General features: G+C 37.2%; 1 protein-coding gene across 1 annotated transcript in view; it reads left to right on the forward strand.

Annotated features, from left to right (window-relative positions):
- The window catches only part of PHLPP1 (PH domain and leucine rich repeat protein phosphatase 1), a 222,367-nt gene that overhangs the window by 180,258 nt on the left and 27,736 nt on the right, over positions 1–14,373 (forward strand). The window contains exons 10-11 of the mRNA XM_079109386.1: positions 1,629–1,784; positions 14,127–14,327. Coding sequence (XP_078965512.1) covers positions 1,629–1,784; positions 14,127–14,327 — 357 coding nt within the window. The remainder of the gene's footprint in view (positions 1–1,628; positions 1,785–14,126; positions 14,328–14,373) is intronic.

Raw genomic sequence — 14,373 nt, forward strand, 5'->3', positions numbered from 1 at the left:
GAAAGTATTTTAATGTTTAATATAAAAAGGAATTGAACCGACTCTAATAACATTTAATATTCATCCTGTAGTTGATCAAATCTGCTGTTTTGTTTGGAAAAATCAAAATGGAGTTTTTCACTCCTTTCAGTTATCCATATATTAAGGATGAAAGAAAAAATATGTATATATATCTCCAAATCCTGAAATATTGAGTTGGAGTCATTATTATAGTGACTGCCCTGTGACAAGTGTGACTGCACACTGGCCCGAATAGTCTGTCCTGTCACACTGATGCCTGCAAAGTCAGATATCTTTAATGGTGACCTTAGTGTCAAGGGTTGGGACAGATTGCTAACATCTTTGCAAGAAAGGATATAATTTTGATATTTAAAAGTGAATAAAGTTAGGCTATAATGTGGGGTGATTTTTTAATAGTTGTAAATCAAAGAATACAAAATTTCAGTTAGGGGAAATAAGATCAAGAGACCGTTCTACAAGATGTGATTATAGTTAATAATGTATTATATTAAAAATTACTGAATAGAATTTAAAGGTTCTCACCACAAAAAATGATAGATAGGTGAGATAATGCATGTTAATCAGCTTGATTTAGCCATTCTATAATGTATACATATATCAGAACATCATGTTGTAGACCATAAATATGTATAATTTTTTTTACCAAATAAAAATGTTAATTTAAAAAACTGTGGTTACCAGTGAGTGAGACCAGAATGGTAGAAAACAGGAGGTGGATGAGGAAGCCTCATTTTAACTGCAGCATAAATCAGTTCTTATTATGTAGTGATTGTGATGCAGATTATAACCTGACCTTTTCCACCACTCCCAGATGTTTATGTTTAAATTCAGCACCTGTTTTATTCTCTACAATTGTTGAAAAGTCTGAAGTGGTCATAATGCACATTTATATTAGATTAACAAATATTCATCATTGATTTTGTTCCAGTAACCCTTAGAAGAAATGCAACCAATCTTTCAGATTGGCTCACAAGAAAATAGTAGATTAAATGTATTCTGCTGTCTTTAGGAGGGAGTCTGTTCCTTGGTCTAAGATTAAACTGAAGAGAAACCAAAAATATATTGACATGAAACCGAAGAAAGGAGAGATGATTATGATTTCAAAACTGAAAGAAAATGTAACATTTTCTCAATTGCATTTGTAAAATTTAAGTTGGCTAGAAGAACCCTTTATTTAATGTTGATCCTTTATGTAAAGATTTCTCTGCTGTATTTATTTAGCATCTGTGTGGGTAGAACACCCAGCGATGTAGGGCCATACAAGACTCAAGCCTTTCCTTGGAGAATCCTACAGTCATTCAGAGCCCACTATGTGAATCTAACAAAACTGGACTGACCGCTTCTATGAAACTTGTTCTTCTCTAAGGAGAGCTGCTTTGCATCATATCCGTTTTCATAATTTTCCCTGCCCTCTTTTTTTTTTAAAGTCTAAAAAGTATTAAAATATAAATAAGTCCAAGTTTATATTAAAATGAACTTGCAGTTGCTTTGAATGACTATGAGATTTTTGGAGAATTTTAAGTATTCTGCTCTTACTCATTTTCTAAACTTTATCCCAAATGAGCTTGAAGTAATTTGGCATTTGTTTTTTGTCCCTTCTCGCACAGCTTATTTTGTAACAGTAGTCTCCGGAAACTGCTGGCAGGACATAACCAGTTGACAAGGCTGCCTGAGCGACTAGAAAGAACCTCGGTGGAGGTCTTGGATGTGCAGCATAACCAGCTCATAGAGCTGCCGCCTACCCTCCTCATGAAGGCGGACAGGTAAAGTGCTTGATCTGTCTTGTGTGTTCACCTGGGTCAGTGCAGTACCCCTCACTGGCGTTGTTGTCTTCTCTGTTGTGAGACCATGCGTGAGAGCTTTCTGATTATCCAGCTTGGATTTATGAAGAGAATTGTTTTGCCAGCCACATCTCTGACCATTTTGTAGGGGGTGGAGCCAGGGATATCCTGTAGATTTCTTGTTAACTTTGCTCTTCCCTGGAGAGAGAAGTAGGTTGTGTTGTACGTAAACGTGCAGTGGGATCCAGGTGTAAAACAGGATGAGAAGTGGACTCTCCTGCATTGCCACCTGGCCAAAGCTTGTACCAGTTGCTCCTGGTGTAGCTTAATTATCTTATGATTCACTAGTCCTGCTTTCCTTATTTGTGACTTTTGTGACAGAGATGGGTTTTCTCAGAATTTGCTTATTTATTTTTATCTTTACCACAGCTTTCTCCTCATATTTAAGTAACATATTTTCTTTTGAACAATTTTTCTAAATAACTTGTATCAGTAAGCTTTTGAAGAAGGGGTTTTGATGAAGGGATTAACCTAACCATTATGTGAAATTCTGTTTTCTATGAAGAGCTACAACACAGAGAATTTTAAAGAAAGCTTTAAGTAACAGTGGCTGTGAACTTACTTTGAAACATTTTGTTTGCTTCAAAGCCCTTGTGCATATACTAAAATGCTGCATAGGCTAGTGGCCTAAATCACTTTGACCTCTACTAATGTTTATTTTTAGGAATAACTTAAAATGAAGTGACCATTACTTCAGAGACAACCTAAAGGATATAACTTTGAGCATATTCTCATGATGAAAATTTTAAAAAGTTAAACTTAATTTTGTGTTTCTACAAGTGCAAAGAAGGAAATGAATATTTTTACTTAAAAGTACATTTTAGAGGTGTGGGGTTGTGGCTCAGTGGTAGAGTGCTCACCTAGTATGTATGAGGCCCTGGGTTTGATCCTCAGCACCACATAAAAAAAATAATAATAATAAAAATAAAGGTATTGTGTCTAGCTATAACTAAAAGGAAATATTTTTTTAAAATAAAGAAATAAATAAGTTTTAGATATTTCAGCATACGTGACGCTGTGTGGGTGAAATAGCCAGGGAAGGCCTGTGCTCAGCTCCTCACTGACTCACTGCAGCCTGTTGTGATTTCTTGCCCACTCGGCCCTTCCTACCCTTAGAGTGTTGACTCTATGAAACCAGCAACTTGGGCTCAATTACAGTTTTATCCCCAGCATTCTGCATTGTATCTGGAATTAAGGAAAGGTGCCCAATAAATTTTTATTCAATGAGTGAAAGAGAATTTCAGGAATTTTAAACATTATCCATCCTCACTCCCAACTTCGTATTTTTTGTGTCTTTTTCCTGTAAAATTATCAAGATGTAACACTATTCACTAAAGTGTAAAACCCTCTGGCGTATTTCTCAAGAAATTTTACACACACACATATCTGTAACCACTACCCAGATCAAGGTATAGAAAATTTCTAGTATGCCTTTCCTCTTTCTTTGGTTATTTTCCTCTCAAAAAATAAAAATAAAAATAAAAATAAAAAAATCCCCACTGTGCTTACATAAGTTACAATGAATTTCAACGGAACTAATTATAAAGAAGTAATGGAATTTAAGAAAATATGATTCTCAACTGGGTGTGGTGGCACACACCTGTGATTCCAGTACTAGGGAGGCTGAGGCAGAGGACTCAAAGTTTGAGGCCAGCCTCAGCAACTTAGCAAGACCCTGTCTCAAAATTTAAAAAAAGGGGTTGAAGAGGCTGGGAATGTTGCTGAGTGGTGAAGTGCCCCTGGGTTCAATCTCCAATTCTCTCCCCCAAATATATATATATATTCATACACACAAATGTGATTTTTTAAAAAGGCAGAAATAAGAGATTTTTCCAAAAAGGCATATTCCACTGCCTTTGTTTTCCAACCTCTATAGCAGTTACTTTCCAGCATGGTATGATTTTTCTTCTTGTCAGAAAGAATATTTTAAGAACTAATTATTTCAGACATATTGGGTTATGAAGCAGGTGGGGTAAGATTGATTGATTAGCTCTTTTTTTTTTTTTTTTTTTTTTTTTTTTTTTTACTGGTATACTGGTATTCAACCCAGGGGTGCTCTACCACTGAACTACGTCCCTAGCCCTTTTTATCTTTTATTTTGAGACAGAGTGTCACTAAGTTGTTGAAGCTGGCCTCATACTTGTGATCTTCCTGCCTTGGTCTCCTGAGTTGCTGTGATTACACATGTCCCACCACACCCAGCTTAACTAGCACTTTTTAAACCACATTTTGAAGTTATTTTATTTGTTAGAAACATGAAAGGCAACATTTTCTAATTTTTTTTTTTACCAAACCACTGAATCTTAGAGAGTTGATATTAACAATAATCTTTATTTTGGCATAATCTTTATCAGGAAAATGTACAGCTTTTGGGTATTTCATTTGATGAGTTTGAGGGAAGAAATAAACTAGTATTGACAGTAATTGAAGCAGGCCATCCCAGAAAACATGATGTTTAAAAAGTTGGCTTTTTAGGAAAGAGTGCGATAGGCTTTTGTGGGTGGTTTCAGCTGTGATTTGTTTTGTTTTATGGTTCGGCACAGCAGACTTCCTACTGCCCCAGTAGGTTTAAGCCACAGTGTGGGAGTCTGTGGGACATGGAGAAGTGAGTCAGCAGAGGTATGACCCTCCAGGAGCTTACCCTAATGCAGCGTGAAGTAGCTGCACAAGGAAGCTTAATAAAAGGGTAGAAGACACAGAAAATGATGAGGCACATGGCAGAACTCAGCCTCATGGCATGAGGAAGAACACTTTTTTGTTGTAGGATGGAACAAATTTGCTGTTCCTGTTTGGTAAATAACTTCAGCCAATAATGAAACTGCCTTAATATTCCTCCCATTCAGTTTGTTCCATGATACAAATCTTAAAAATGTGTAGTTGTTCCTTTTTTCATATTTTTTGTGACAATAAATTAATGTTATCAGTTCTGTGTTGGGTTATGTAACTGAGGAAAGTGCCTGAATGCAAGCCTTCATAAATTAAAATGGTTTAGTTCATGCTCTCAGTAGAACAAGTACTTGGAAGCCTCAAGAGAACTGTCAGAAAAACATGTGTTATTGGATGCAGAGTAGAAAACCAAATTTTGACTCCTTTTCTTGGGTGTATTCCTTTGTTCTGAATCTTGTGTTCTGAAATCAATCTCACAGTTTTAATTACATGATACTGTCAACTTTAGAATAGTGTGTATTAATCTGCTTTTCCTGGTAGCAGGAAGGTATTTGGTAACCAAATAAGAGATATGAATCTACTTTATAAATTAGATGGCTTTCAGTAAAATCATCTTTCTCTGAAATCTTGAGACCCATTGTATTAACATTCTTATGACTTGAATCAGCATTTTCAGTTTACAAGTTTTCTATGTATGTGCATCTTTGAGTTTTGTTTATTTTGACCATCTTTTCATAAACTGGCAGTTTACACTGTATGCATGTATTAAAATATGATCTTATGCTCCATAAATATGTACAGTTACTATGTGACAAAAATAAATACATTTTTAAGGAAAAAAATAAGCAATGAAAAACCTTGCAGCTCAAAATTTATATATGGTCCATATATTAGTGAGAAGTGGACTGTGATTTAGTATCTTATGGTCAAGAGAGAATTTAGGTCCGTTGGATAAACTACCAGATATTCTAATCTAGACCTTACTGGCCTGGATTTTTCATATTGCCTCTTTCTGCTTTTAGTTGAGGATTTTCTTAATGGAAACTCTGAAAAAGTTTGAGATAATTGGTTGTGATCAACAGATGGGCAAGGGAAAGGTAGGTAATTCTGCATGGGTCACCAGAGTGGATGAGGCGCTGTTAGAGATACTGCCATCCTTCTGTTCCTTTCTGAAATCTTGGCAGTGACTCCCTGTCCAGTCAGCATCTGCACACGAATTTGATATGGCCAGACAGCTTCTTCAAATGGAATTTCCCTGATTGACAAAGCCAACATGGATGCTCTTAAAGGAGAGTTACAGCTCCATGCTGTGGGTGGGCATCCGGGTCTGTTTTTATCCCTGGTTGGAGCAGTACAAGGTATTTTCAGGGGCAGGAGTTGAGGGTAGTGAACCAAATGTGGTTCATGGTAATTGCTCATTTGTATTTATTAAGTATCCCCAGAGCATTAGTCACACTATAGACCATAAGTTTTAGTGACTCAGAACATGTGTAAATATCAAAGGGACTAAAAGGGAACAGAAAATTTAGAAGAGTGTGATTGATGGAGCATGACAACTGGTGCATTTTGGCAAAGACAGATATTTCTGGCATATTGAAGATCTAAGTTGCCTACGTATTTTTGTTTTTTGTTTTTGTTGTTGTTTTTAACTTGTGACATTCTGGTGTTTTGAGAGCCATGGTAGACTTTAGAAGAGTATTTTTTAAAGCATGTTTTCAGAATCCCTTAGAGAATTAATCAAACATGAGTACTCCTGGCTCTAATCTCAGTTTTACTCACTTAGACTTCAGGGGAATAGCCTGGGAATCAGCATGTTTACAAGGCTTCCCCACCGTGTGGTTCCAGTCAAGAGGGTCCCCTACACACACTGAAGGCTGAAGGTGACCTCAGGTGCTATTGCTGAAAAGCAGATTTACATAAAAGAAGAATTTTAATAGAAAAATTGTGAATCTGTAGTTTATTTCTGGATATCAAATATATCTCATCTCTTATTGTGTGTTTCTCAAATATCCTAAAGTAGTGGTTCTTAGCCTTGTTACATCAAAATCAACTGACTAGTTTTTCAAAACTAGAGAATCAGTCGGTGGGGTTTAGCACACTGTGAAGAAGACAGTTTCCATCCACTCCCCACTGACACGATCCCCTCAGTTCTGGGGAAGGGAAGGGTGGAGCCTTGGAGAACAGACAATTATGTGATCTCACCAGGGTTAGATTCTAGTGACAAACTCCATGTGTTGTTAACCAGAACAAACAGGAAGGGTTTATCCAGAGGTCCTGAGCACTCCTGAGTTCAGCTGTGAACCTGGAACCTGAAAAGAGAACAGGCACAGGTTGTTGGAAGTGTTGCCAGTGCCAAGGGCTGCTTGGTCACCCTCACCACCACTTCTCTGGTGCTCCCAAATGGGTGAGGGGCAAGTTTGCTCCACTGGTGGTGGTGGGGCATTTCCATCTGTCCCAGGAAACCACTAGAGTACATTAAAATGGGTTTTTGTCCTGAAACAATTCTCAACTTGGTGAGAATTCTTTTAGATTTTGAGGCCTCTCCCTAACCCTGCTTACTAAGAGGGTTGAAGAGGAGAATGTGCTCTAAAGAAAACTCCCTAGGTGATTGTGAGGTGCACCAGATCGTGAACTGCCAACCTAGGGCATCTTCTGTGAGAACTGTTGCTCCTTTAGCATCAGAGGCTGAAGTGTAAATACCAAGAGAAATAAGTACCAGAGAGCAAGCAGTCTCCCACACTTCTTCATCCCTGCTTCACTCCGAGTCTGTGTGCCCACTGAAGGCGGAATGAGAAGACAGTGGGGAAGATAGGAGGGAGGTGGCAACAGGGCCAAGGTGGCCTACAACTACCATCCAAGGCTTAGGTGAAAGTGTGTATAATTTGAAGGAGTAGCATGCAGAAAAAGTACAGCTACTTAGAGAAAATTGACAGTTGGGTTGATAAAAGGGAAAAGAAGCAAAAGAGGAAAACAAAAGTTCACAATAAAGGTGAGCCAGAATATCAGAGGACACACCGTCCTTCCCCACTCAGCCCAAACAGAAGTCTCTCAGTGTTATGTGTTCTTTGCTTGCTGACAGTAAATGGCACTATTAATCTACGAATCCTGTGAATCAGCCTGATGCCATGGAAAGAAATAGGAAATAGAGACATCTATATTACTAACCCTGAAATGCAAAAACAAAAAACAGCATGCATCTACTGTGCAATATTCTCCCCCACACTATTGTGAAGCCAAAGAGAACCATAAGACAACATTCAAAGCAGAATTAAATATACTCAAGTGAGCATGTTGGAATATAAAAACAGAAAATTGAGAAACTAAGAATAAAAATGGACAAACAAGAAAGAATGGAAAGATAAGTTTTGAATTCATTTTGAATTCATAAAATGAAAGAGGGTAGTGATTATCTCAGAAATGAGTAATATATTACAAGGTGCCCAAGGGAGAATAGACCCAAATAAAAATTTAGTAAGGGACATTAAAGAAAGGCAGAAAAATGTAAGGAATGAAAATGAGGCAAAGAGAAATAAAAAGATAAGAGATAAAATAGTGAAAATGCAAGACAGACCAAACAGGAATAACATTTTATTATGAGCCCTTGAAGAGCAAAGACAAAACAATGGAACATAACTAGTATTCAGAATGGTAATCCAAGGAATTTTTCTACCAACAAAGAAAGTATATTAAAGTGTATTTTAAAGGGACTGTTGATTGATTGAGTACCTGGAAAAACCAGAATTTTCAATTTTCAGATTTATTTTGATAAAACTACTAGATTCAGAAGATTAACGTCCTCAAGTATATCAAGAAAAAAGGTCAAATAATTTAAAAAGGCAAATATGTATACTCATCAGATTTCTCAAAAACATACAAAGCAAGGTAATAGTTGAGCAACAGTTTTTAAAAATTTGATTGAAGTATGACCCCAGATTTTTATATCAAGCTAAATATTCTTTAAGACTTGAGTTATAGAAATCTAGATGAAAATAGTGAAAAAGAGAAAAAGAATTAGAAAATTAAAGAATAGATATGCAAAACTGACCACAAAGGAGTAATATTTATATGTAAGTCCTTGAAGAATAAAGGCACAACAATGGAAGAGAACTAATATTTAAAACTGTATTCCATTATATTCCTCTAGCAGTAAACACAGATCTCAAAGTTTTTTTAAAAAAAGTGATAAGCCATATAGTGATTATATAAAAATCCAAAGAACTATGATCATTTAATAAGGTAGAAATGCAAGGTGACTACTAGAAAAAACTCCCTAAATAAAAAAAATATATATTAAAGAAAAGAATGTACATTTTATAGAGAGGAAAATAGCAAATATATATAAACATGAAACAGTAGGACAGTTGCGACTGAAGATCAGATATATCAATATATATGACTGAACTTAACTCACTTCAAATATGGAAATAGTCCATGTTCGTTACCTGATAAATGAGTGAACAAAATGAGGTGTAAGCTTATGTGAATTATGAATAATATCTTAATAAAATTGTTAATTGAAAAAGAAAAGTAGGTATTAAGGGTTACTTCCTTACACACCATGATTCTGAAAGCACTTTCTTAATAGGAAAACCTCAGTGCTCTTTCTAAGATTGGTGACAAGACAAGGATGTCCACTATTTACATTGTTATTCAGTATTTTACTAGATATACCAGTCACACATTAAAACAAAACAAAAAATCAGAGGCATGAGACTCAATGAAGAAGAGATACACCATCTGTATTTGCACTTAAATGATAGAATACTTGAAAACCCTAAAATTGTTGATAAATGAACCCAAACAAGAAAACATCCTAGTAACTTATCAGGATATAAAATTAATATGCAAGTCAGGCACAGTGACTTGGGAGTCTGAGGCAGGAGGATCAAGAGTTCAAAGCCAGCTTCAGCAAAAGCAAGGCACTAAGTAACTCAGTGAGAACCTGTCTCCAAATAAAATACAGAATAGAGCTGGGAATGTGGCTCAGTGGTCGAGTGCCCCTGAGTTCACTCCCTGGTTCCCCTCTCCCCAAAGAAAAGAAGTATGCAGAAGCCTTCGCATACATAAGACATGGGCTGGGGATGTAGCTCAGTGATAAAACACCTGGTCTTAATCCCCAGACTTCTAGCCCCAAAATAGTAGTTGTTTGCTGTGGTGTATGCCTGTAATCCCAGCTACTTAGGAGGCTGAGGCAGGAGGAACCGAAGTTTGAGCCCAACCTGGGTAATTTAGTGTCTCAAAAATAAAATAAATAAAAAAAGGCTGGGAATGTAGCTTAGTGGAATGCTTGCCTATCATGTATGAGGCTTAGGGGTTCACATGTACTGTTAAAAAAAAAAAAGTATGGAAAACATCAGTGTGAATCAGTAACCTTAGTTAAGTTTCATGAAACTTTTGTTTCAGTTACATATGTATGTTACATGTATAGTGTGCCTGGTCATGCAAAATGTATTTTGTACTTTTAGTTACCATCATAAAATGTTGAAAAGCCCCTGCCTTAACTATCAGCCTTGTGAAGGTAGAAGAGATTGTCAAAAGTGCTGTGTTATAAAAGTGAGCAATAAGAAATTACGATGGTTTGTTTGATACTTCTGGGAATGTTTTGGGGACAGAAATCAAGGAATTGTTTGTTTGTGTTGTTGTTTTGTTCTTATTGTGGTTACTTGAGATTGAACACAGGGACACTTTACCACTGAGGTATACCTGAGTTTTTATTTTTTGAGTCGGGGCCTCACTAAGTTGCTGAGGGTCTTGCTTAATTTGCTGAGTTCAGCCTCAAACTTCTGATTCTCCTACTTCAGCCCCTGAGTACTGGGATTATAGCTGTGTGCCACTGTGCCTAGCTCAAGGGAATTGTCTAAAAGTAAGAGTTGTGCTTGGTTTGGATAGTCTTAACCATTTGGATTTTTTAATGGAACACAAATCCTAGCACCGATCTCCAGGAAAATTATTTAAATACAGAATACCTGGCATGCCTACAAATTGTAAATCTATTACGGTACCAAAGCCTGTGATCCTTTTCAGGGACAGAATCAGGCTGTAAAATTCTAAGGGTGTATGGAAATTTCTAAAAAGCAAACAGGATAAAACAGCAACCCAGATGAGCCAGATGGACATGGTGTGCCAAGGCAGAGGGACACAGCAATTGCTCCAGAGCAGGAAGTGGATTTGTCTCTGCTCATATGGGTGACATCTCAAGTGCTCTTGGGCAGGAGCTGTATCTCTTTTTTCTGACTTTTGTATTTCCTGCTAAGAAAAGGTTTTGAACACCATACTGTTGATTAACTTCTTTAATAATTGAATTTGAAGTGCATGTGCACATGATCTTCAGGTTCCCAGCAGGTGCCCTGCCTGACCTCCAGCTATTTTGGAGAAAGGGGACTGTGAAAATGTCTTCATGAAAAGGTTTTTTATTATTTTATTTTTTAATATTTGAGGTTTGGAGAGAGATGTATTAGGGAATAATAGACTGTTGCAGGTGATGGAATTTGGGATTTATTTCTGGTTGTGCCACTAAGTTACTGTTTAACCATCGCCAAGCAGTTCAAATTTCTCAGCCTTTGTGTGTGTCTTCTTTAATATATGAGGGATTACCTCTGGGAAGAGGGAGCATCTGATAAGATAGAAAATAGGCAAGAGCTGTGGTTTCAGCAAAGCACCTTACAAATGAAAGAAGCAGTACCATTTTCTGCTTTTTCTCTAATAAGAAGAGTATTGCCTATCTATTGACTAAACAGTTATCCATACTGTTTAGTTATCCATACCACTTCCTGGTGGAAGGATGACACCTAGTCCACTAAATCAGTTTACTTTGTCTCTTCCTGAAATGTTGTAAGATTGAGGAGAGAACGTTTTAAGAGAATGGGCATTGAATTTAACTTTTCTGAGACCATTAGAATTGAAAATCTTGTTAGTCCAATTGTTTGCACTTGGACTACTAACCAACACAGTGACTCAGTCAGGCTGCATATGGTTCAGATGGCACCCGTGTACTTTCAGTTAACTTAGTTTCATTTCCTGGAGAAGTACAATGCAGGCTTTTCCCCTCCTAATTTACCATTGAGAATATATATAGTTCATTAAGTATGGGCAAATTTCAGAAAGAGGATAGGGTGGTGAGAAATCATTTCGGAAGTTGCTTTCTTCCCTTCCTTCAGATAATTCAGTGGGTTTTCAAAGTGCCTTAGACAGCTTTAGTAGGTGAGCATTGACTTGTCAGTGTTTTTAAGGCAATATTTTGGGCTTTTCTGTCTTTAAAGTATTCTCTTGCTTCTCTCTTTTCGTTTCTTTACTTATTTCCCAGAGAATTGTATTTTAATGAGGTTGCCAGATGATTTCCCAGCTGCCCCTAGTCCAAGATACTTCAGGGCAATACAAATGTATTTCTTATGTTTTAATTTATTCTAATTCTACAGTGAAGAAATTCTTAATAGGATATTTAAGTCAGGTGGTTAAATGGGGCCTGAAGACATAGTCTCATAAAAATACGTAAAAGAACTGTGGTGATGAAACTGGCTTCCTTCCTAATTCTAAACCATTTCATAAATTGTATCAATGACCTTTATTTTCTTCTCCGTAGCACACATGACTATAATTTCCCATGACTATTTATGGTCTGTACAGCCCTTCTTCTAACTTCCCCTCTTTTTTTTTTTTTTTTTTTTAAATGTCAATGGAATACGTGTTTCTTTAATGGAAAATGTTCTATTTTGGGGAAGCTGCTTTTCCTCAGATAAGTGGTGGAGTTGGTACGTGTGTGTAAGTGTGGGGAATGTGCAAAATTATAGAATGTTAGATTAGTAGATTGAGAGCTTGGAATGAGGCCTGAGGAGGACTCCTAATATAAAGCCTTCTTTTAATCTAAGATTAAAATAACTACTTGGTGTTTCCTTATTCGCCCTTTTAAAGGAAGATTTTATTCTTTTTTCTTAACATGCAGCAGAATAGTCCTAAATCTTTGCTGAAACTTTAAATCCAAGTGATTTTGAACTGGGAATGGTGTGGAAGGCGAGGCAGGCCGGCCCCACGACACAGTGAGCCCTGTGTGCTGAGCGCTCGCCCTTTCCTGTTGCTGCAGCTGCACTGTTGGACATCCTTTGAGGTGGGAGGGCTGCCTCTGACTCAGGCCATGGCCAGTTGGCCTCTGCTCTGTCCTTCCTGATCTTTTGGAGTGATTTAGAACCCCATCTCAAATATTCTCTTCCAATTCCCATGTATGCATTTGTGAATTTAACTGTTTTACAATATCTGGAAGGATTTTGATGGCTCTCGTTATCTTAGGAGTAAAACTGTTTTTTGTATTTTATCCATTCTTCATTTCATCATCTGGAAACTGGCAGAACATATATTGTCTTGTTTGCTTGTATTAATACACATTTTATTGAAGTATAATGTAAATACAGAAAAGTAACCAAATCCTAAGCTTAGCAGCTGATGACTTTTCTCAGTGTGACACACACCCAGACCCAGATGGTAGAGACGTTAGACACCCCTCCTGGAGGCTGCTTCCCTCCCACCTGAGTCACCCCCACCCCAACTTGTGTCTTGGGAGATTCATTTTCCCTGACTTCGGACTTCATGGTGACGGAATGTCCCATGGTGTCTTGACTTTTCTCAGGAGCTCAGCCTTTCGTTTGTGAGGTTCATCATGTTAATGCTGTGGTTGTAATTCTTTCTCACTGCTACGAATGTTCCATTATTTTACTCCAGAGCACATTACCTCATGCAGTTATGAATGCATGGCAGTACCATGTGGTTTAGACATTATGCTGAAAAGGACTTAGGCACTGTGTGGTTTAGTCATATTGTGATCTATACCAAATTGTTTTATTACTCTAAGAACCCCTTTATTTAAGAAAAAAATAGGCAATTGTTTTTCTCTTCCTTAAATCAGAGTATTAACTTTTCCCTATCACTTTTCTTTCTACTCCCTATGAGCTATAAAAATAATCACTTCCTTTTGCCTTTGTGCTTCCATAAAAATTGATTTGTATGTCCCTTTTTTTTTTTAATTGGTACCAGGAATTGAACCCAGAGGCACTTCCCACTGAGTTACATACTCAGCCCTTTTTTTCTCTCTTCTCTATATTTTTTATTTATTAGAACTTTATGGTTATACATATCAGTTGGGTTCATCCCAATGAACTCATGCATGCATACAAATCAATTTCAGTTCGTGATTTTCCTGTTCCCTCCCATCCTCGCCCCCATTTTTTCCCCTCTATTTTTTGAGACAAGGTTTCACTTAATTGCTAAGGGTCTTGCCAAGTTGCTGAGACCAGTTTTGAACTTGCAGTCCTCCAGCTTCTACCTCTGTAGTCACTGAGATTATGGGTCTGTGTCACTGTGCTGGGCCAATTTGTATCTTTTTGTATTTAACACACATATGTAACTATTGTGTTCATCATAGAAAGTAGTCAGGGATTCACATGCCTACTAAATTGAGTTCTTTGAAGCCAGGATCTGTCTTTTCATCCATGTTTCTAAACCCAGATTTCAGTACACCTGGTATCAGGCAAGGAGCTTCTAAGTTTGTTGAGGGTTCTTAACTAGAGCTCTGACTTATCAATGGGGTTTTATTGCATTTTGTCATTGTAGCCTGAGATTTCTGAATGCATCTGCAAACAAACTGGAAACCCTTCCTCCAGCCACACTTTCTGAAGAAACAAACAGTATCTTACAGGAGTTGTATTTGACAAACAACAACCTGACAGATAAGTGTGTGCCCTTGTTAACAGGACACCCGCGTCTGAAGATCCTTCACATGGCTTATAACCGACTTCAGAGTTTTCCAGCAAGGTAAATGGAGGGTTGTAAAGTGATGTTCTTGGTTGCATGTCTACAA

This window comes from Sciurus vulgaris (genome assembly GCF_902686455.1).
Source record: "Sciurus vulgaris genome assembly, chromosome: 13".
NCBI lineage: Eukaryota > Metazoa > Chordata > Mammalia > Rodentia > Sciuridae > Sciurus > Sciurus vulgaris.